The sequence below is a fragment of the Mangifera indica genome, chromosome 8 (assembly GCF_011075055.1).
Source record: "Mangifera indica cultivar Alphonso chromosome 8, CATAS_Mindica_2.1, whole genome shotgun sequence".
NCBI classification, from domain to species: domain Eukaryota; kingdom Viridiplantae; phylum Streptophyta; class Magnoliopsida; order Sapindales; family Anacardiaceae; genus Mangifera; species Mangifera indica.
Window position 1 is genome coordinate 3,463,644 of NC_058144.1, and position 23,503 is coordinate 3,487,146.

Genomic DNA, 23,503 nt, shown 5'->3' on the forward strand with positions numbered 1-23,503 from the left:
TCATGTATCTCAGATAAAATTGCGCCCTCTTTCTAGTTCTTGCAAATGACTGAACGAAGAAATAGAAATAATTTGACTAAATGTTTGTTGTGCTGTCAAATTGGTTACTCCGGAGTCAATTTTGGAATTCTAGTAAGAGGCAACAATGCGGGCATCAATTAAGTGATTCCCTAGCATGAAGTTTGTGGATTGACGCTTAGACATCACAATTTATGGTATAATAATGTAGACATAAGTCACTCCCATTTAAAGTTAAATTAGGAAGTTTCAAATGTAATTTTTCCTTAAAAGAAAAAAAATTGTAAATAAAAAGAGTAATAAGAGGATTTATTCTATGGATATTGAGGTAATTATTTATATAGAAATTCTCTTGTCTAGTTAGTTTGATGAATACGTTTATAATGTGTATTTATGTGTTATATCAAACTATTAACTAATAATTTTGATACATAAAAACTATCATTACCTCTTAGTGAGATGACTCAATATTATAATAATCTTATCATTGTTATTTATGCTCTCAATCAAAGTAATATTGAGATTACAAACTTTTTTAAAATAGTCATTTAATATGTGTATAAGATTTTCGCAATCAATTGTTTGATTTTTTTCTTCACAATTGATCACATTATGTGAAACATTAATATGAATTAATAATAATTCCCTTTATTAATAAACAAATAAATTATAAAGTTATAAATGTACAAATTGATTAGCTCTACTACTTTAACAATCACGTTTAGTATTATACTAATTTTGATGTTAATAATTATAAACTAAAGTTTAAAATAAAATAAAAAATGATAATATTTACAATTAGCCATACTAACTAGATGCAAATCATCCTTGGTGCAATTTGATCAGAATCATATCTATGATAATGAAGTCAGACTAAATGATATTTGGTCGATGCAATTCGGTAGGAATCAAAGTTGGAGAGTGCTATTTGGCCTTGAATGACCCTTATGTTGGTATGATTCCACTCAATTCATAATGATTAAACGAAAATAGTATCTAAGATGTTGTAATTCGATCTAAATCAGATAATTGAAAATGTAATTCAAATTTGATTTGATTAATGTTAGAAGTTCATTCGCCTATTTATCATCCCCTAATACATTGATTTGATTGTGGTAGGTGGATCAATAAGGACTTCTAAGTAGTCCTAAAATGGGTGAAGAGATAGACAAAAAGTCAAGAACAAAGCAATACAAAATTTCTTGTTTATCCCATTACATTAATGTAAATAACAACAAATAAACCACCACAGATTGTTAAAAATTGTTGAAACAGAATAGAATTGAAGGCGAACGGCCCTACAAATTTTCAATTTTCACCAAGCTTCATACCCTCAGCCACTTTCTTGAAAGCAGGTCTGGAAGAAATATCCTCCCACCAGGCCTTCACATGGGGACGATCATTTATGAGTGAAGCATGAGGAGTCTTCATGAAATAATACGTGTAAGTAAGATGGTGCAAATCAGCCAAGCTATAGAAATCTCCCCCAAGATACTTGCTGCAACTGAGCTTACTCTCATACACGTCAAGCACTTGCCCTAGCTTCGCTAAATTTGCATCAATGATGGCTTGATCAGGTGAATTGCCTTGCATCGGCGCCACAAAGAACTGATACACAATTGCAGAGATTGGTGGGTGGTATTACTGAGATTCAACTTCCAGCCATACTTTTACCAATGCAGCTTCTTTCAGGTCTTTGTGCCTCAAAAGATCAGTGCCCGTTTCTATGAATTTTTCAGCAACGTATGATGTGATTGCTCTTGACTCTGACATAAGAGTTAAGTTTATAAGGTTAGACGTGAATGAGTTACATGAGAGTAGGAAGAAATTAAAGCTCACCAAATAAATTAAGATCATTGTCTTCTGGAGCTGGAATCTGACCAAAGGGCTGCCCTTACAAGAAAAAAATTCTAATTAGAAAATAGAATTTAATACTGGACGGAAACCATGATTGATTATATGGGAGAAGTTAAATACATTCTAGCCAAGAAAAGAAGATTGCTTGCGTTCAGCTGTCATAAGATTAACAGGGACAAACTCAATATCCACTGATTTCTCATGTAGGCAAGTCATCACACGAGCGGTACAGGAAGACATGGGGGCTCCATACAGTTTGAGCGCCATTATGTATTTGTGTGTCCGTGATAGCTAGAGAGGGAAAATTCACACAAATTTATTTACAAACAATGATGTATTTCGCAATAGACTTGTTGGATTAAGCATACCTCTCGCAGCAATGTACCATCAAGAGTACTGTCTCCAATAATTCTTGAATTTACATTTACTCATTCACATTCACAAGCTAAAAACATGTCAAATTTTAATTAAAAGGAATTAAGCATACCTCTCGCAGCAAGGTACTGTTGAGAGTATTGAAGATGCGAACAAGGGTTCCTTTGGTACTGGCCGTTGCAAGCAACCGTCCATCGTGAGCCATAATAAACTTTATCCTTTTAGAGGCAGAATGTTCCACCCTAAAACCTGTCCTTTCAGCAACCCAGGACAAACCAAGACCAACAGCCCACTACCTGTAACACCGCACATAACCCTTTCGGATTTGCTATGGTTTCAATTTGATGTTGATGCAAGACAAGTCTTGATGCGGCTATGATATTATTCACAAGGACATTTAAAGTTGATACTGTTTAATAGATGTAAAAAGATAAACAAGAATTTAATACAATTAGCAAATAATTTTTAAGAAAAAAACTTAAATATGAATTTTATTAATAACCTGATAATTAATTGACTATTAAATTACAATGCCTTAAGCCTTTTACATAAATTAATGACTCTTCTAATTAAAATAGAAATTTTAACTTTATTAGAATAAAAAACTTATTAAATTATGATATTAGTTTAATAGTATTAATTAATTCTAAAATATAGAGAACTATAATTTTAGAAAATAATATTAAATAGATTTCTAATTAAAATTGAGTTTTTCTAAAACATAAATTCCTAAAAACTTTTTATTATATTTAATATTTCTTAAATACAAAATATTCTTAAGCTCAAAGTAGGACTTTTGATAATTTTAATTAATCAAGATTAATTAAATTAAAAATCAAATTAAAGATTTAATAACATTAAAAAAGTTAAATTAAAATAAACTCTCCATTATTAAGAAACTTGATTCTATATGATTTGCCACATAAGCACGGCATATCACACCAAACATGTTGCCTTATCTTCCTATAAATACATATATACAAAAACTTGTAATATTATTATGTTTGAAATTCAAATAATTTGAATTTATTTAATTATATCTCTTTTTACCTCTTTCATCTATCACATATTTAGTAAGAAAAGATTTAATTAATAATTTTTTGAGAAATATATCTTCATAATAATATTTTATGTTTGGAAATCTCCTTAATTGTATCAGAATTCCATCCTCATTGAGACCTAAAACATAGTGAAAAAGACATAAAAAAAAAAAAAAGGTGAAGGGGTTAAGCTAGACTATCACATCAAGAGATGCAAGCTTGCATTTATCTTTCTCTCGTGTCATGCTTGGAGCTTCGATGAGAAGAGTCTAGTTGAGATCTTATAACTTACTTTGATTTATTGTTCTAATATCGTCAAAGAAATGCCGGTTGACAAAGTAAACAACACCAAAGATGAGATTCAAGAGGAAGTTTCTCAGGAACTCTCCACAAGGAAACTTTCATGGCAAAAGTTGAAAAGATTTGATTCCTTTGACATTGAATCCCGCAGAGCTTCTGGTCACCATGGCGATGCCACCAAGGTCTGCTTCTGATACACTACACATATTTCAATATTCAAAATCATTTCATAAATTCTATTAATATATATACACTTTATCAAAATTCCTTTGTTTTTTTATAGAAAATCATTTTATACTTTATTAATCTAAGAAAATAAACTCTATTTTATTTAGAAAAAAATATCGTTTGAATGGTTTGAAAATTGGGTAATATAGGAAGGTGTGGCGTGGGGTGTGATACTGCAACTAGCATTCCAAAGTATTGGAATAGTATATGGAGATATCGGTACATCGCCACTCTATGTGTATGCAAGTACTTTCTCAAATGGTATACATCATGAAGATGATATACTGGGGGTTCTTTCTTTGATTTTTTACACTCTCACCTTGATTCCTCTCATCAAGTATGTCTTCATTGTCTTAAAGGCCAACGATAACGGTGAAGGTATGTTATATCTTCATCTTTTTCAAAGAGAAAACAATTACCTACTACTGTTATGTTCTTACATGGCTTGTGATGAAGGATGAGAGTTTTAGAAATAAATTTATTAACCAAGAAAAAAAATGTTATTTCAGGAGGGACGTTTGCTCTTTACTCTCTCATATGTCGACATGCGAAGGTGGGGTTAATACCCAGTCAACAGGCTGAGGATTGTGATGTGTCAAACTTTCAGCTTCAGTTGCCAAGCAAATGTCTAACGATGGCTTCAATACTTAGAAATAAGCTCGAGAAAAGTCAGTCTGCCAAGTTCTTTCTATTGTTCGCCACCATGCTTGGTACTTCCATGGTCATTGGGGATGGCGTCCTTACTCCTTGTATCTCAGGTTAATTAATTTTCTCACACTTAGTTTTATATTCAACTGATAAAATTCTGAAATTAGTAAAAGTTTTGCCTCTTTTTAACGACAAAATTAGAATTTGTTGTCTTGCTCTCTCATCAAATGTCTGATTTTTGGCATGATGAAATTGATCTTGGTACGTTGAACGGCAGTTTTATCGGCAGTGGGAGGCATCAAGGAAGCTACATCTAATATGACACAAGGTTTTGCAATCTTCCCCATCTTCCAGGAACCCTTAAAATATATATTTTGATTATTTAAACCCAATGATGAGCCAACGGTTGGGTAAGAATGCAGAAATGAACGAATTGCCTTTTTGAATTATAAAGTCACAACTCATATAATATTATTATAAATGTTCAAAGAAAGGGCAAGATCACGCTTACTCCCGATAGATTTTTAAATGAGTAATATTATGTGTACCTATTTTTGATACATAATTCATATACACGATAATGTATCATCTTATAATTAAGTGATTTTAAAACATGTGTCATCATATGATAAAGAAATATCTAATCACATGATAATATCTTATCTATGTATACAAATTATGTATAAAAAATATATACACATAATTTTATTATTTTTAAATTGGTAATAAACCCATATCATCAAGTTGGATATTAATGAATATTTGTATGTATAAAATTTGTCATTCTGTACATATCAGTTCGGCCATATGATGCTAAATTTCAAATTTTAATTCAGAATTTTTTTGGGTTAGTGAATAAAAAATAAATTAATGTTTTTTTATGTTATTGTTTGTGTTTAGATCGAATTGTTTGGATATCAGTGGCCATCTTGGTCTGCCTATTCGCTGTTCAAAGATTTGGCACTGACAAAGTAGGCTACAGCTTTGCCCCAATTATCAGTATTTGGTTCGCACTCATTGGTGGCATTGGGGTCTATAACTTCATCAAATTTGATCCATCGGTCATTAAAGCAATTAATCCAGCATACATTGTGGGTTATTTTGGAAGAAACAAGAAAAATGCTTGGATATCCCTCGGTGGCGTTGTCCTTGCCACAACAGGTATTCATTTCTTTTAAATATATTTTAATCAATTTCTTTTGTTATTTTCGAAGTTTACCAATCAATTTTTCTTTTTGTTTTAAATAAAAAAGGAACCGAAGCGATGTTTGCCGATTTGGGTCATTTCACAGTTCCGTCTATACAACTTAGTATGTGCTGCGTGACTTATCCAGCACTTGTTTGTGCATATACCGGGCAAGCCTCTTGGCTTCGCAAGCACACTGATCTTGTTGGCGATACCTTCTTCAAGTCCACACCAGGTTATTAAATAACATTAAAACTATTAAAACTATGTATATACAAATAATTAGGTAATTTTAAATTAATAATAAAATAATATTCAATCACATAATATTATTTTTATATGTATACATATTAATGTACCAAAAATGTGACATATAGCCTTACCCATTAAATAATATATATCCATTGAATTTTATTCCATTTTTATATTTAAATATCAGTTGATTAATTTATCCAAATGGCAAATTAATATATGCAGGTCCTTTTTATTGGCCAATGTTTGTAGTGGCTGTATTGGCTTCTATAATAGCAAGTCAAGCTATGATTTCAGGGACTTTCTCTATAATACAACAATCCCTTGCCTTGGGATGTTTCCCTCGTGTGAAAATCGTGCATACATCCACCAAATATGAAGGACAAGTTTACATTCCAGAAGTTAATTATCTACTTATGTTGGCTTGTGTATGTGTTACTCTTGGTTTCAGGACAACTGAGAAAATTGGCAATGCCTACGGTAATCCACACCTTTATCCCTCGACTTAATTACACTAATTAACAGATAATGAGTTTGTCAATTTACTTTATACAGGGACTGCGGTGGTGTCTGTAATGACACTCACATCAGGTTTGCTGGTTCTCATCATGATAATGATATGGAAATCTAACATAATTTTAGTTATATGTTATGTCCTTGTAATCTGCTCGGTGGAGTTTGTGTATCTAAGTTCGGTCCTTTACAAATTTGATCAAGGAGGATACTTACCGCTAGCCTTTGCAGCTCTTCTAATGACAATAATGTATGTTTGGAATGATGTGTATAGAAGGAAGTACTATTATGAGCTTGACCACAAGATTTCTAACGAACAGGTGAAGGAAATAGTTGCTGATACAAATTTAAGTCGAATTCCTGGATTTGCCATATTTTACTCAGAGCTTGTTCAAGGAATCCCACCAATTTTCAAGCATTATGTGGCAAATGTTCCTGCATTACACTCAATTCTTGTTTTCGTCTCTATCAAGTCATTACCAATTAGCAAGGTTCCGTTGGAAGAACGGTTCCTTTTCTGTAGAGTTGAACCGAAGGAGCTTAATGTGTTTCGTTGTGTTGCAAGATATGGGTACACGGATGTGCACAATGAAGAAGAACCGTTTGAGAAAATATTAGTTGAAAAACTAAAAGAGTTCATAAGAAAATATTATTGGCTATCTCAAACAGTCACTAACCATGTGGAAGGGAGTGAAGGATCTACTGATGTTTCTATTGAAGGAGAGAATGAAGGCATCGAGGATGTCAGATTGGTTCAAGAACAAGCAGTGGAGAGAGAGATTGAAATGGTGGATAAAGCTTCGCGTGCTGGTTCTGTTCACTTGATTGGTGAGAGTGAGGTGATTCCGGGAGAAGGAGCTGGTATTGGGAAGAGGATTTTGATAGATTATGCTTACAATTTCTTGAAAAAAAACGTGAGACAAAGTGAGAAAGTATATGGCATTCCTTATAAGAGAATGCTCAAAGTGGGAATGACTTATGAGCTTTAGTATACCAAGTGAAGAATCAAGATGTATGCAATCATAATTAAATAAAAGTTGAAGTGTCGTTTATTTTGTTCATATTAATGTGTGCTTACGGCTTAGTTTGTCCTAGTCACGAGGGGTTTGTTAATACAAGTTCATAACTTGTGCACCATGTTAGAATAAAATCAGTAGTATTCTTCCCTCTCATTAATCTTGTTGTTTTTGCATTTGTCTCCTCTAGTAATGGATAATTGGGGATTACCCCATAATCGAAGTGAGAAGCACATGAAAATTCTTTGGGTTTGATTTTGTGCATATTAATTTTATTTCTTTTACAACGTTATATTATAATAATATGAGATTTTCATTTTTCTTCTTTTGAGTTGCATCATATCTTTATTTTTCTTCATATGTATATATATAATTTATACCATCTATAAATATAATATACATTTTAACTAAAAAATAATTTTTATCCATGGAGTGACAAGTTGAAAGTATTTTTCCAACTCTCATTATGCTTACTTCGATCCTTCTTCATCTGGGTTTAAAAAAAATTATTACTCACTTTTTTCTCCACACACTCAATTGCAAGCGCGCACTTATATTTGTACTAGTTTATGTCGGTTGTGTAGCCGACTTTAACCTTTCTTTAATTCTCTGGAATGTTGGCTGCATTGGCTGGTGTGGAAGCATCTTGAATGGCGGCCTGCTTGCTTCTTGATCCTTGGGAGGCTATTCCATCTTGGAGAAAATTCTGGATGCTTGAGAGGGAGACTTCTAGAGAGTGGGAGAGTGGGCGCTTTTTATTTTACAGCTAAATTAAAGAAGGATGTTAATATCAACCAAACAAAGACATGAATATTAAAGTCAACCCACCAGCAATTATGGCTAATAAAAGTTTTACATTTTCTGACGTTAATAAACGCAGCAAACGTAATCAATGTAAGGCGTTATCAACATTAGAACAATAGACTTTGCAACTTCTTCCTTGTTAGAATTTTGATATCCCTTGAATAAAGATCTCCTGTACTGATTTAGGTCGACCAGAGATCAGTAAAAGTCTGAAGGAGATCTTGTCGATTAGGAAAGCAATACTGTTGAAGGTTGTTGAGCAAGACTAAGAACAAATAAATACCCATCCCTATTCCTCCTTTATTAGAATGAGTCAACTCAATGCCTCTTGTATCTTCTTAAAATATATGCCTCCTTATCAATTTAATTATACAACAGATTCCAATATGAAGACATAGGATGTGGTAACCGTGGCGGCTGTGGCAAGTGATCTGAGAGTATGCATAGTGACATGGCAAGGTGCCCAGCCTCTGTGACATGGCTTGTTATGTTGTCAAGGGGGCATTAAATAAAGTAATATGAAGTAAAATTTCTTAGTCATGAATAGTTTAATTTATATTTTCTAATGTCATTGAATTTATAAAGTATTTAAAGTTATTTTCCTAATGTGTTAAATCTTTAATGTTAATTGAAGTGGTAAAAAGTCTTATTTTGAGTGTTGAATTAATGTAATAAATAGTTTTTAGGATTTAAATTTTAGTTAAATCTGTGAAAGTTTTTTTCCTTATAGTCCCAGTTTCCTAATTTGAAATTAATTAAAATTGGTATTTCTAATTAAATTTGTTTCCTTTATGTGCTACAGTTAGCCTATTGGGTAGTTAAGTAAAATAAGCAATTGCTATTTTTAATCAAGTTTTTTTTCCTCCTGTCCTGATGTAGTTATCCTCTTGGGGTTAGGTAAACTAAGCCTATTTAAAGGGCTCTGGTCTTTGTTATTTGTCTTCATTCATTCATTAATCAGTCAAATCTTCAACCAAATTTGAGATTTGAATTTTCTTGAGAAATTTGTGCACTCTAAACATTGTTTTCTTGTGGCAAAATTTAAAAAAACAACAATGGCTACAATATCTAACTTAGTTTTGACAGTTTGTCTAGTCATTACAGGTCTTACAGTGTCACAGATAAGTGTTAATGCAAGCGATAAGCAGGACTCCAGTTGGGTGGGAAGAGAAGGACGTTGCCAAGGATCCATAGCAAAGTGTATGACTAAAGATGAATTTGTATTGGATAATGAGATCAACCATCGTCTGTTGACTACAACAGCAAATAGCATAAGTTATGGAGCGCTGGAACGAAATACCGTGCCGTGTTCTAGGAGGGGTGCTTCCTACAATAATTGTCAATCTGGTGTGGAGATTAACCCCTACAACCGTGGCTGCACCAAGGAAATGCGTTGCCGTAATTAAATTGTCAGTCTCATACCTGCTTTTCATTTGAAAAATAGAATAAATAAGATAATTTAGAAACTACTGGGTGGAAGACTATAAACTCCATCCAATAGTTCAATTTGATTTTATTAATTTTACTTATTCTTTTTATATTGACTTTTCATTTCGATTGATTCAAATGATCCAATAGTTCCTTTTTTTTGGGGCAAAAAGTCTTTACCATCCCGTTAACTTACAAATTAAGATAATATAGACAATCCATCTATGTGCGCCGAGTCGACGAAATCATAATTTATCACGATGATCAGCAGGCAACCAAGTTTCTGCTTCTTATGGGTTATGATCAAATTGACTACCGGACTAGATATATAAAAACATAGAGGCAGTTCAAAAGATTGTATGTATGGCTAAACTGAGTGATGGGGCCACCGGTCATGGAGAACCCTCTGCTCCCATCTCAGCTCTCCTATCGTTGATACTCTGTTCCAACTCATTTATGGAGCATCCCATCTCATCGAGTGCATCTGAGTCAAGGAAGCAAGTTATCTCCCAAATTTTAAAATCATACTAAAGAAGAACACACACAAAATTTAATAGGATTGTAGAACAATATATAAAATGAAATTCCGAATTGAGTACGATAAAATCAACAACAAAGAGAGGTTTTCAACCTCATCCCTATCATAGTCTAGACCATAACATGCAACAACTGTCTCTATCCGTTTGCGTATTTTCAAACTGCCAAAAGTGATTGACAGCCCATTGCATATTTTCAGAACTACTCCACAATTTTGTGGCAACAAATAAATTACAACACTCGGCAATCTTATTTGAACTTATTGCCATCGAAATTCAATATAAGAGAAAAGGATATTCTTTGTAACAATGGAATCAGACATTGCCTGACGCCGGGATTGCATCTGCTGAAGAAAATTTGGCACCTGAAAACAAAAAATAGAGCAAACAAGTCAATTACCGAGCCCAATCAGGACAATCCCACAGAAAAGTCACAAGCCTAATCATCTATAGCAAATAAAAGACCATCAATCATAACTCTTCTAAGTGGAAAATTGCACAATGTGTGAGGCCAAAAACTTTTGCAGAATCGAAAATTGTAAATAAATGTAAGTAAATTGTTTATAAGACTGAGACCCAATTGTCTAAATTATAGTTTTAACCAAAAACTTAGAACACTAAAAAAAGAGTCCATTTCAGCGGGATATGGATTAAAATAATTTCTTTTTTTTAAACCTTTTTTATATATATAATCACTTTTTTTATTATAAGAATTTAATCACTTTTTAAGTTGATTTTATTTTTAAAAGAAAAAAATTATGAAATTTGAGATTGACTAGATAGGTTGGTCAATTGATCAAGCATCTGATCAACTAATTTTTAAAAATAAATTGATTGAATAATTAATTTTTTAAAAATAAATTAATTAGTTAGGTATTTGATCGGTTGGCCAGCCACAAGACCAACCACCTGGCCAACTTTTCCACCATCAAAGACAAAAACAAAATGACTCGTCTTCTCAAACAACATCGCACGGTGTTGACGTCTTGTCAAAGTAAATCATCGAACAAATGAAAACCATAAAAAAAAGAGATGATTGACAATAGTGTCAGAGAAAGTAATCGTATATTAAAATTAAACCTTAAGAGAAAAAAGTGATTTTTTAAAACTAAACTTAAAAAAGAAAATATTAATTTTTAAAATATAGAAAAAAATAAGATAAAATTTTAATTTATTTTTAATATTATATATAAAATAATGATTTTATTTTTAAAATTAAAAAAAATAATTATTTATAAATAAGTAAATAAAATTTTTAAAATAAAAAATAAGAACTTAAAAATACAGTGAGAATAAACCCTTTGGCCCATTTTTTCTTTCCTAATTTGACTTTATTATATAAAACTGCTTGTTGAATGTTGTGGCTTAAACCGGCACATATTGTGACATCCCAATCACGCGCGTTGATTTGGAATCTTTCCCTCTCAGAAATCAGAAACGACAAAAGAAAACCATACGATGCTGCAGGAAATTTTTTTTTTTTATTGAATAACAAATCTTTTGTCCAATACTACTTGTTTGGTTCGCTCCTATCGGTAGGTAGCATTTGTGTCTATAACTTCATCAAGCTATTAATCTATATTATGTTTTTAAGAAACAAGAAACAGGGTTGGGCTTCCCTGGGCCTTGGTAGTGTTATTATATATATTTTTAATTAAAAAATATAATAAAATTTTAATTTTTTAAAAAATATTTTTTACTAAATGACTTTTTTATTCTAAATTCTTTTGGAAAATTATAACAAAAAGTCAGTATTTGCGTTTTTGACACAACACCTTGGGTGGGTATACGTCTTTTTTGTCTTTTGGCCTTTTTCTTTCTGAAACTTGTACGGCCAATAGCAAGAAAGAGAAATGTTGAAGGCAAAAATGTTGAATCCAACAGGCTGCAGATTGAATTTGCCATGCCACTCTGAAATCAAACTTACCTTTCTGCAATGTCCACCTGACTTACAAGGCATACAGTTTCGTCATCTATTCATCATCGGCCATTTTTCTCCTTGTAATTGCCGTTTAACTTAGAATATTCAGCGTTCACATGTATAAAAGACTTTAACGTGAATTATTGGGATAATTCAAAGAGCTTGACAGTAACATGATTAACATTGAATATATCAGGGTATTGAATTGTACTGATATTAGCTTTGACTTCTATACATGTACATGAGAGCTGTCAGTTTAAAGTAGAAATACATGAGATAAAATTGTAACCTGTTACAGTATAATGGCCTGAATCTTCCAGAGAATCAGCGGCGTAAAATAAACATTAGTAATGGCTTTTCTTTCATACACTGACCATAATTAACCAAGACGTAGAAATTAGCTGACCATAATTAACAATCAAATAATTGAGCTCATTAGCTGACTTGAATCTTCATTCTTAATTAGGATATTTCGAGGCAAAGAAAATAATGGTAGATCATGTCATGATACAAACATTCAATTAATTATTTGAGACATTATTGTAAAGCACTATTCTTCTTTCAAACTCACCAACCAAAATTTTCACATTGGAAAATTAGGAATATTTGAGGGGATATTAATTAAAATAGGTAAAAATTTTTTCGTTTATGCCTTTCTAGATAAATGCACAGTAGTTTTATTTTTATAAGCAAATTTTTTTTTAATTCCAAAAATACCCTTCCAACCCTGTATACGTAAGCACTGGAAGGAAGGTTTGAATGCGTAGGTGCGTGCGGAGTGCGTGGGTGTGCACAGTACGTGTGCAGTGTGTGTGCAGTGTGCACACAGTGTACAGTGCATTGTGTGTGTATATATATATATATTTATTATATTATAATATTTAATATATTTTTTTATTATATTTTTTTATATTATTTAATATATATATATATATATTTAAAAGAAAGGGCGCGCGCACTGCACGCACACTGCACGCACTGTGTGCGTACCCTCACACTTTGTTTATATATATTAATTAGGGTGTGTGCACTGCTCACACACCGCATACACTGCACGCACTCACGCACTCAAGTTTTTCTTCCAGCGCCTACATATACAGGATTAGGAGGATATTTTTGAAGTTATAAAAAAATTTACTTATAAAAATAAAATTACTATATATTTACCTAAAAAGATATAAACAAAAAAAAATTTACCTATTTTAATTAATATCCCATGTTCGAGACCCCATTACATACTGTTTATAATGAAATGAGGCAATTGGAGTTAACCATTTTTCCACTTGTTTTGGAGTAGGCTGACTATTGGCATTACTGATTTTCCTTTTGAGACTTGCAGCCAATAGCGAAAGGAGACGTGTTGGACGCAATTATTTGTATTGGTGTAGGTTACGCCAATGTTGAAACTAATGCCGGATTTGATTTTGGTACGTTTGAATAAACTTAATTTAAGATTATTTAAATATAAAGGAACTTGAAAAGTTAGTGTTTTAAAATTGACTTAAAATAATTTAATCTTGTTTTTAATATAAATTTAATTAATTTTAAACGTTTAACGCGACTTATTTTATAATAATAAGAGAATTCATAATTTGAATTTAATTCATTTAATTTGATATTAAACAATTCAAATAAATTCTAATCATAATTAAATTTTTGACTCAAAGTCAAATTGGACAAAAAAAATTATAAGATAAATTTGATCAAATTAGTAATATATAATTTTAAAATTAATAATATTTTTAAAAAATTTAAATATTTATTATATTTATAAAATTTTAATTTATTTAATATAATAATTATAAATCGAATTATTATACTCCGAGCTTGCCATTCAACTAATCCCATCCCGTTGCCAAAAGGAAAAGAAAAAAAGGTTAGTAGTCTATATTTGACTCTTTGACCCCAAGGTTTAAGGAGCATCAATGTACAACTTCATTTCTCCAAAAGCATAATGATTAATGAATTGGCATAAAATGAGCAATTTACAGTGTTTCAATTCATATCTCTGACGGCCGACCAAGTAATTTCATGGCAACTTCGTTTGTTCTTTCTTTTAAAATTATTTTTGAATTTATAATTTAACTTAATTTCCTTTAAGATTATTTTTAATTATTAAACAAATCTAACGTTCTGTATATAATTTCTTTTAAACTATTCCGTGTGTAGATGCGTTTTATGATTGATCCATCTCCATAATTAGATACCATTTTATTAATTAATATTAATAAATATAAATAAGTTAACATAGAATTATTTTATTTCATTGTATATGTATGTTTATATCTTTTCACATTTATAATATGGCTGGCTTAAAATTTAGAGACATGGGTGGTCCTACTGGGTTGATTTAGAGGGCTTTAACTTCTTATGAATCTACGTTCAGTCGAAGTTAAAGCCTTCCCGTGATGAAGACTGAACTCGCACGTGATGCTTTATTTTTTTCTATTTCCTTGTTGAAATTAACTTCTCTTATGCAGGATCAGAAGACTAAAATGGAGATGACGTTTGACCTTGAACCTTCAATTGTGGCTTCCTCCTATTCCAATTTGACGTCACTATCAAGGGAAAAAAGAAAAAGTATAATGCATTGCACTTGTGCACTTTTCCAAATTTCTCGTTGTTGATTTAAATTTGCGGTTGTTGATATTTCTACTTACAACAAATTAATATTAATTTCACAGGATAAATAAATAAATGGCTAAAAGACTTATTTCCATCCAGAAATTTAGTAAAATGATAAACACTCAGTTATTAATTTTAAAAAATTAAATATTTATTTATAAATGAATAAAAATAATAATTTTTGTTAAAGAAAAAGATAAAATAGACAATTTATATGATAATAAAAATTAATTTTATATATATAAAAAATTGCCAAAAAAAGTTTTAATATATATGAAACTTCTTCCTTTTCCTTTTATTAAACGCACCATCCATTCTCTGACTCAAGCATTAACTCAAGTATTAGATGACAAATTTTTCTCCTTTCTAGATTCCTCTTCAATTTTTTATTATCATTAGTTAAATATTGGGTTTTTAAATTAGGTAAATTATAATTAATTATGCTGATTTAATTTAAATTTTTATATAAAGTGTAATTTTATTTTTCCAACTAAACAGCATTTTTTATTAGGCTAACAAATGGTAAAATCAGTAGTTTACTTTTAAAAGAATAAAAATTATTAATTTTAATAATTTATAAATGAATATTTAATCTTTTTAAAATTAGCAGATTCGTGAGATATGTAGTATGTGTTAAAAGAAATTAAAAATGTTTGAATGACAAATTAAGAGATTATTAGCTCAAACTTTATTTGATGAATAAAAATGTTTAGTAAAGTTTGAATGACAAATTCATAATTAAGCTTTAAAACTCTTCCTACGTAGAACACACGGGAAAATTTAACCAGAAAGGCAAACGGGTTAAGCGAGGAAATTGCATCATTAAAATCCCGTGGGGTGCTGCCATCATCATCTGAGGCCTGAACCTTTCGTTGAGCATTCATGCACATTGGAACGTAGAAAACGATGACTTTTCGTATACACGCTTAATATTAATTTCACACATGTGACACGTGAGTTTGCATTTAAGTACCAGCATCCAGTTCCAGCCTTCCACCTCGCATCTTGCAACTTAGAAAAAACAAAACCTCATCACTCCACGTTTCAAGCCCCCGCTTTTCTCTCTTTCTCTCGTTTCGTGCTTCGAGTGTCAAAGAGAAGAGACTGGGTGAGATCTTAAAAGTGGTTTTCATTTATAGTTCAAAAACAGTCTGAGAAATGTCGGTTGATGAAGTAAACGACACCAAAGAGGAGATCCAAGAGGAAGTTCCTCGAGAACTCTCCACAAGGAAATTTTCACGGCAAAAGTTGAGAAGATTTGATTCCTTTGACATTGAATCCCGCACAATTTCTGGTCATCATGGCCATGGCACCAAGGTCTGCTTCTGATATACTACACATATTTCCATATTCATAATCATTTCATCAATTCTATAAATATTTCTGTCAAGATTCTTTTTTTTTTTAATTATTCGAAGAAATTAAACTCTATTCTATTTAGAAAAAATATTTATAATTATATCGTTTTAATGGTTTGAATATCGGGTAATATAGGAAAGTGTGGAGTGGGGAGTAATATTGCAACTAGCATTCCAAAGCATTGGAATAGTATACGGAGATATCGGCACATCGCCTCTCTATGTGTATTCAAGCACTTTCTCAGATGGTATACATCACGAAGATGATATACTAGGGGTCCTTTCTTTGATTTTATACACTCTCACCTTGATTCCTCTGATCAAGTATGTCTTCATCGTCTTAAAGGCCAACGATAACGGTGACGGTATGCTATGTTCTTCATCTTTTTAAAAAGAAAACAATTACCCACTACTTTTATGCTTATCACAAGTTTCATTTGATAACCAGTCAAATACATTTTTTTTTGGGTAAGTCAGTCAAATACATTATTTACCGAAGTTACAGATCCTTCTGCGTTTTCTATTAAAGAAAAAGTTAATATATATTTTTATTAAAAGAAGAATCACAAAATTGTATTTTTCGACTGGCTTGCAGTGTCCATGCATGCTGTGATGTGTAGCGTTGAATTTTAGGGTATATTATAGAATACTGCATACGGAAACCTAAACTAACTGGGGAGAAACTTAACTAGTGAAGTCTGAAAAAAGACAGAAACGTTATGCTGGAGACTTGTCTACCGCTCTGCAGTCAATTAAGGGGGAGAAAATGATATAGATAGATTTATTTAATATTCTAAAGCCAAAGGACCTACAGATTAAAACGAAAATGAAAAAGGTGAATGTAATCATAACCTGTATCCTATATTTAACTTTGCCATGGATCTTATCTAACTTCTCCGTGCTTTTTTCTTAGTTTTCTTCTCAAGAAGTCAACTGAATTAATATCTAAGTGTACTATTTTTATAACTTATTAGCTTTGACAAAATTGTACATAAATCCATTCGATAAAAACATGTAGAGCATGGCTTGTGATGAAGGATGAGAATTTTGGAGATAGATTTAATAAACCAGAAAAAATGTTTTTTCAGGAGGGACGTTTGCTCTTTACTCACTCATATGTCGATATGCGAGGGTGGGGTTACTACCCAGTCAACAAGCTGAGGATTGTGATGTGTCAAACTTTAAGCTTCAGTTGCCAAGCAAACGTTTAATGAGGGCTTCAATACTTAAAAATAAGCTTGAAAACAGTCAGTTTGCCAAGTTCTTTCTATTGTTCGCCACCATGCTTGGTACTTCCATGGTCATTGGGGATGGCGTCCTTACTCCTTGTATCTCAGGTTTATTAAATCTCCCACACTTAATTTTAGAATTAACTGATAAAATCTTCACACTAGTAAAAGTGTTGCTACTATAAACGACAAGATGAGATTTTTTGTCTTGTTCTCTCATCACATGCCTGACTTTTGGGTGATCTGGGTTGAACGGCAGTTTTATCAGCAGTGGGAGGCATCAAGGAAGCTACATCTAGCATGACACAAGGTACCTCTTGCTTTCGTTAATTATATTCATAATTTTTCTTACTTTAATAGTTTAATTTGACTATATAAAAACTGTAGACAAAATTATTGAATCTCTTGGCTTTGACGTCCCAACTCACGCACGCTAATTTGGAATATTACCCACCTTCTAGGAACCCTTAAAATATATTTTTTTGATTATTTAAGGACAATGATAAGCCGACGTTTCGGTAAGAATATAGAAATGAATAAATTGCCCTTTTTAATTAAAAGTCACAACTCATACAATACTATTATAAATATTTGCCAAAGGACTATTTTCCACCCAAGTTTAGGTGTCATCTCAAAGTCACATCCATAGAGTTTGAAAAATTTGAAGTTTCACTCATGATATAATTTTCGTTAAAATTTTCTATTAGAGATAGAGGTAAAATCGTTATTTTATTAATAATATTATAAAATTATAAAATGTATTATATTTTTTTTTCTAACTTAAAAAAACTAACAATTTCACCTCTACTTAAAGTTTTTTAATTTTGGAAAGTCACATTTTCCCCCCAAATTTTTCTTCACCTCTCCAACCACTATCTCTGGCACCAACGACCTCCTCTCTTCACCCTAAATGGTTGGTTAGTGCACATAAATAAATCTGGAATGGATCTCTTCGTTAGAGACGAAGAGATCCAACAAGATCTGGGAGAGATTTTAGATCTCTTCGTCGACGAAGAGAACGAAGAGATCTGGAATCTCTTCGCCAAAGAAGAGGCTCGTCGTTGTCTTCCAGATCGTTGGAGAAAGTGGCCGAAGGGGAAGAAGAAAATTCTAAGGTTTTGGAGGGAGGAAATGTGATTTTTCAAAATTAAAAAACTTTAGGAGGGGTGAAATATTAAATTTTTAAAATGGGAGAAAAAAAATGTAATAAACTTTATATTTTTTAATATTAATAAAATAATGATTTTACCTTTATTTCTTAAAAAAAAATTTTAATTTCAGTTGGATTTTTTAACCCCTGTGGGTGTGACTTTAAGATCGCAACTAAACTTGGGGGAAATAGTCCTTTGGCCTATAAATATTACAGGAAAGTGCAAGATCATGCTTACTCCAAATAGATTATTAAATTTTGGTAGCAAACCCATATCATCAAGATTGGATATTAATGAACATTTATATTTATAGAATTTATCATGCTGAACATATCAGTTTGGCCACATGATGCTAAATTTCAAATTTTAATTCAGAAATTTTTTTGTGTTAGTGAATAACAAATAAAGTAACGCTATTTGTACTATTTTTTGTGTTTAGATCGGATAGTTTGGATTTCAGTGGCCATCTTGGTCTGCCTATTCGCTGTTCAAAGATTTGGAACTGACAAAGTTGGCTACAGCTTTGCTCCAATTATCAGTATTTGGTTCGCACTCATTGGTGGCATTGGGGTCTATAACTTCATCAAATATGATCCATCGGTCATTAAAGCTCTTAATCCAGCATACATTGTCGGTTATTTTGGAAGAAACAAGAAAAATGCTTGGATATCCCTTGGTGGCACTGTCCTTGCCATAACAGGTATTCATTTCTTTTACATATATTTTAATCAATTTCTTTAATTAATTTTGCAGTTTCCTGATCAATTTTTCTTTTGTTTTAAAAAAGGAACCGAAGCTATGTTTGCCGATTTGGGTCATTTCACAGTTCGGTCTATACAACTGAGTATGTGTTGTGTGACTTATCCAGCACTCGTTTGTGCATATACTGGCCAAGCCTCTTGGCTTCGCAAGCACACTGATCTTGTAGGCAATACCTTCTTCAAGTCCACACCAGGTGCTTAAATAATACATATGCATTGAATTTTATTTAATTTTTTGTCTTTAAATATCATTTGATTAATTTATCCGAATGGTAAAACAATATACGCAGGTCCTTTGTATTGGCCAATGTTTGTGGTAGCTGTATTGGCTTCAATAATAGCAAGTCAAGCTATGATTTCTGGGACCTTCTCTATAATACAACAATCCCTTGCCTTGGGATGTTTCCCTCGTGTGAAAATCGTGCATACATCAACCAAATATGAGGGACAAGTTTACATCCCAGAAGTAAATTATCTACTTATGTTGGCTTGTGTTTGTGTTACTCTTGGTTTCAGGACAACTGAGAAAATTGGCAATGCCTACGGTAATCCAACACCTCTATTATTACATGTGAAAAATAAGTTAATTACAGTAATTAACAGATAATGAGTTTGTTAATTTACTTTATACAGGGATTGCGGTGGTGTTTGTAATGACACTCACATCAAGTTTGCTGGTTCTCATCATGATAATGATATGGAAATCTAACATAATATTTGTTATATGCTTTGTCCTTATCATCTGCTCTGTGGAGTTTGTGTATCTAAGTTCGGTCCTTTACAAATTTGACCAAGGAGGGTACTTACCGCTAGCCTTTGCAGCTCTTCTTATGACAATAATGTATATTTGGAACAATGTGTATAGAAGGAAGTACTATTATGAGCTTGACCACAAGATTTCTCCTGAAAGGGTGAAGGAAATAGCTGCTGATACAAATTTGTGTCGAATTCCCGGATTTGCTATGTTTTACTCGGAGCTTGTTCAAGGAATCCCACCAATTTTCAAGCATTATGTGGCAAATGTTCCTGCATTACACTCAGTCCTTGTTTTCGTCTCTATCAAATCATTACCAATAAGCAAGGTTCCGCTAGAAGAACGGTTCCTTTTCCGTAGGGTTGAACCGAAGGAGCTTAATGTATTTCGTTGTATTGCAAGATATGGGTACACTGATGTGCACAATGAGGAAGAGACGTTCGAGAGAATATTAGTTGAAAAACTAAAAGAGTTCATAAGAGATGATTATTGGCTACCTCAAACAGACGCTAATCATGTGGAGAATGGTGAGGGGAATGGAGAATCTATTGTTGTTCCTACTAAAGAAGAGAACGAAGGCAATGAGGAAGTTAGATTGGTTCAAAAACAACAAAAAGAGTCAGCACTGGAGAGAGAGATTGAAATAGTGGATAAAGCCTTGCGTGCTGGTTCTGTTCACTTGATTGGTGAGAGTGAGGTGGTTGCAGGAAAAGGAGCTGGTATTGGTAAGAGGATTATGATAGATTATGCTTACAATTTCTTAAAGAAGAACTTGAGACAAAGTGAGAAAGTATATGGTATTCCTCACAAGCGAATGCTCAAAGTGGGAATGACTTACGAGCTTTAGAATACCAAGGGAAGAGATTGGTCAACAAACTTGAAAAAATTGGTAGCCAAGATGTTTATTATGTGAAGAAGTTGATAATTCATACATCATCAAAGAGATCTTGCTATAATTGTAAAGTAGATATTCAACAACCGAGAAATATGTGCTCATAATTAAATAAAATGAAGTACTGTTTATTTTGTTCATAATAATGTATGCTTAGTTTGTCCTAGTCAAAAGCAGTGCATAAGTTCGAGAACTAGTTCTGCATATTTAACTTAGTTGCTTTTTTCTACTGATTCTAATTGTCAGTTGCACAAACCATTTAAAGATACTCACGAATGAAATCAGTAGTATTTTTCCTTCTCTCTAATCTATACTTATATTTTGAAAAGATTTCTAACTAAGGTTATTGGATTTTTAGGTGAGTCTTTTCGTCGATTTTAGGATAATGATTATTTAACCTTAAGTATTAAATATTTGCTACACAAAATTATACATCCAACTTACTATTTGGTTAGTTTATCTTTCTTGTATGTCTCTCATTCTTTATATGTATAAAATAAAAGGAATATGTTATGATTTTATCAATTACATTATAAATTTAAATTCGAACAATAATTTCCTAATCCACTACATTTTAAGAGTTAAGATAATTGGACGAAAAAAATCTGTTCATGGGTCGAGAAAGGCGCTACTATTTCGTAGCTATTTGCTTCTTTGAGAGTTACTCTACATGTTAGAGTTGACCATATGACAATTTCCATGATGCATGCCCGTCAATTTGTTTGATTTAACGATAATACCTTTAACAGAAGAAAAGAAAAGAAACTTGGATGCTCCGTGCTGGCATGATCAGCTCTATCGATCCCCGAAGCAGAGTATTAAGGTCTAATATGTCCTCTAGGAATACATATTTAGTAAAGATGAAAAAAAAAAGCATAGTTTCTTTACTCTTTACCTCTTTGTCTGATGTCTTCCCCCACAAACGCACATCACTAGAAAGCTTTATGTAATCAGCAAATGACAGAAATAGGAAATCACAGTTCTACATGCATCCCAGTTCATAATTAATAGTTAATACTTAATTCCCGATGCTCTTATCATATATGTTCATGAATTATATATGTATGTCTATGAGTATGATATGCCATGTGTATTCATTAGGATTTATAATATTCAAGCAAGACGAAGGTGGAAAGATGTGTAGCTAATGAGCAAAATGCACCATTTATATGAGACAGTATCCACTGCCGCCCAATTGATCATCCAAACAATTGGATCGGGCAATTAATTAAGTGTTGTGCAGCAAGACAACCCCAGGAAGTCCGTCATGGAGACAGTAGTATTGAGATATTTTACACCGAAGGAAGCGTCATGAATATGGATTGGTGAAGAATCCATGGGAGCATAATTTGCATAATGACATATATACCAAGGTGGCCGGCTAAAGTGCCTTGCTTTGCTTAGCAAGAAACTGTGCATCTCAACAAACCCGAAATTGTGTCCCTAGTGCATTCGTACACGTTGCATCACGGGGATATATATCTTCTACATGTCACATGGAGAACTTATAATTCACATGCTCGCTGTCGCATTTGTAAGGCTTTCGTTTGGATGTCATCAATTAATCAGATTTTTTTTTTTTTTAAATTTCAATCAACAAATTTCTCAATAATATAATTGGATATAGTTCAGCAGATGATTTCTAGGTTTCCACTCTCTGTCGCCAGTCTCAAATCTTGTATTGTCCACTCTCCCTTTGTGATAGTTTGTATTATATATGCCTAAACAAGAACTTTATATAATACATATAGGTCTTTGATTTTACCCAATTTTTTTCTCTTCTTTGTCTCATCTGCTAAGAATCCACACAAAACTTCCAAATAAGAACTTGACATTTTAGTGATCCTCACTGATGGGGAGAGATGATCCAAATCCATTCAAGCATAAATACTGAAAGTTTAAATTGCAGCATCATCGAGACCTGATGGGTCTTTTCAGGACAAATCTTAAATTTTAGAATCACTAAACTGTGGTCCCCTAGTCAATCTCTAGTTAACTACTTAGCCCCAGCTGAACAATAATATAATAAATCTATAACCCATAGTTAAATTAATTAACCATGACCATTTGAATTAATGATGGTTGAGTTTATAGCAATCGGGGTGATTTCTATAAGCATACATCAGCATACTCGTATAAATGACAAATTCGTCATCAAGATGTTTCTTTATTAGCTAGATACAAACTACTATAATAAGAGAGTGACTAACGAGACAGATATCAGCAGAAGGAGAGCAAGAGCGATTTTTAATTGCAAGGTACAATTTATGATCAGAAAAGCAGACTTTTAAATGATTCATGCATGTGAACTATCATCAATTAGTCATCTTAAGACAATGAGAACAACAACTAAAAGAGTCACTCTGCAGTTGTTCCTACACCTAAGCATCTAATCAGATACATTGTATCTATGATTAATCAAGTGCTCAAATGATGTATTGTCATGAATACTCAAAATTAGGTGTATTCAGTCACAATAGGAAAGAGCAGGCTGTATATAGGATATTGGCAACAAAAATTAAAGCCTTAAAAATACCTAACCTTCTTTATTTTCTTCGCATCCTAACTATGAATTTAATTTATAGATTCTCAATTAATTCCAACTGTTATT

The 23,503-nt window shown here is 32.2% G+C and overlaps 3 protein-coding genes and 1 pseudogene across 3 annotated transcripts; 3 read left to right on the plus strand and 1 right to left on the minus strand.

The window, feature by feature from the left end:
- Positions 1–1,317: 1,317 nt before the first annotated feature.
- Positions 1,318–2,142, minus strand: LOC123222329 (annotated as a pseudogene).
- A 1,471-nt stretch (positions 2,143–3,613) lies between these two features.
- On the plus strand, positions 3,614–7,406 carry LOC123223391 (potassium transporter 5-like). Its single transcript, XM_044646555.1, has 8 exons — positions 3,614–3,772; positions 3,968–4,196; positions 4,328–4,576; positions 4,744–4,794; positions 5,367–5,627; positions 5,720–5,887; positions 6,130–6,384; positions 6,460–7,406. The coding sequence occupies exons 1-8, from the start codon at positions 3,614–3,616 to the stop codon at positions 7,404–7,406; spliced, it is 2,319 nt and encodes a 772-aa protein (XP_044502490.1).
- A 1,886-nt stretch (positions 7,407–9,292) lies between these two features.
- LOC123223392 (protein RALF-like 33) lies at positions 9,293–9,643 on the plus strand. Its single transcript, XM_044646556.1, has one exon. The coding sequence runs from the start codon at positions 9,293–9,295 to the stop codon at positions 9,641–9,643; it is 351 nt and encodes a 116-aa protein (XP_044502491.1).
- Positions 9,644–15,747: 6,104 nt separating this feature from the next.
- LOC123222612 (potassium transporter 5-like) lies at positions 15,748–21,032 on the plus strand. The gene is made up of 8 exons (XM_044645469.1): positions 15,748–16,064; positions 16,242–16,470; positions 17,194–17,442; positions 17,594–17,644; positions 18,925–19,185; positions 19,273–19,440; positions 19,537–19,791; positions 19,880–21,032. The coding sequence occupies exons 1-8, from the start codon at positions 15,906–15,908 to the stop codon at positions 20,845–20,847; spliced, it is 2,340 nt and encodes a 779-aa protein (XP_044501404.1). The 5' UTR covers positions 15,748–15,905; the 3' UTR covers positions 20,848–21,032.
- The last annotated feature ends 2,471 nt before the right edge of the window (positions 21,033–23,503 follow it).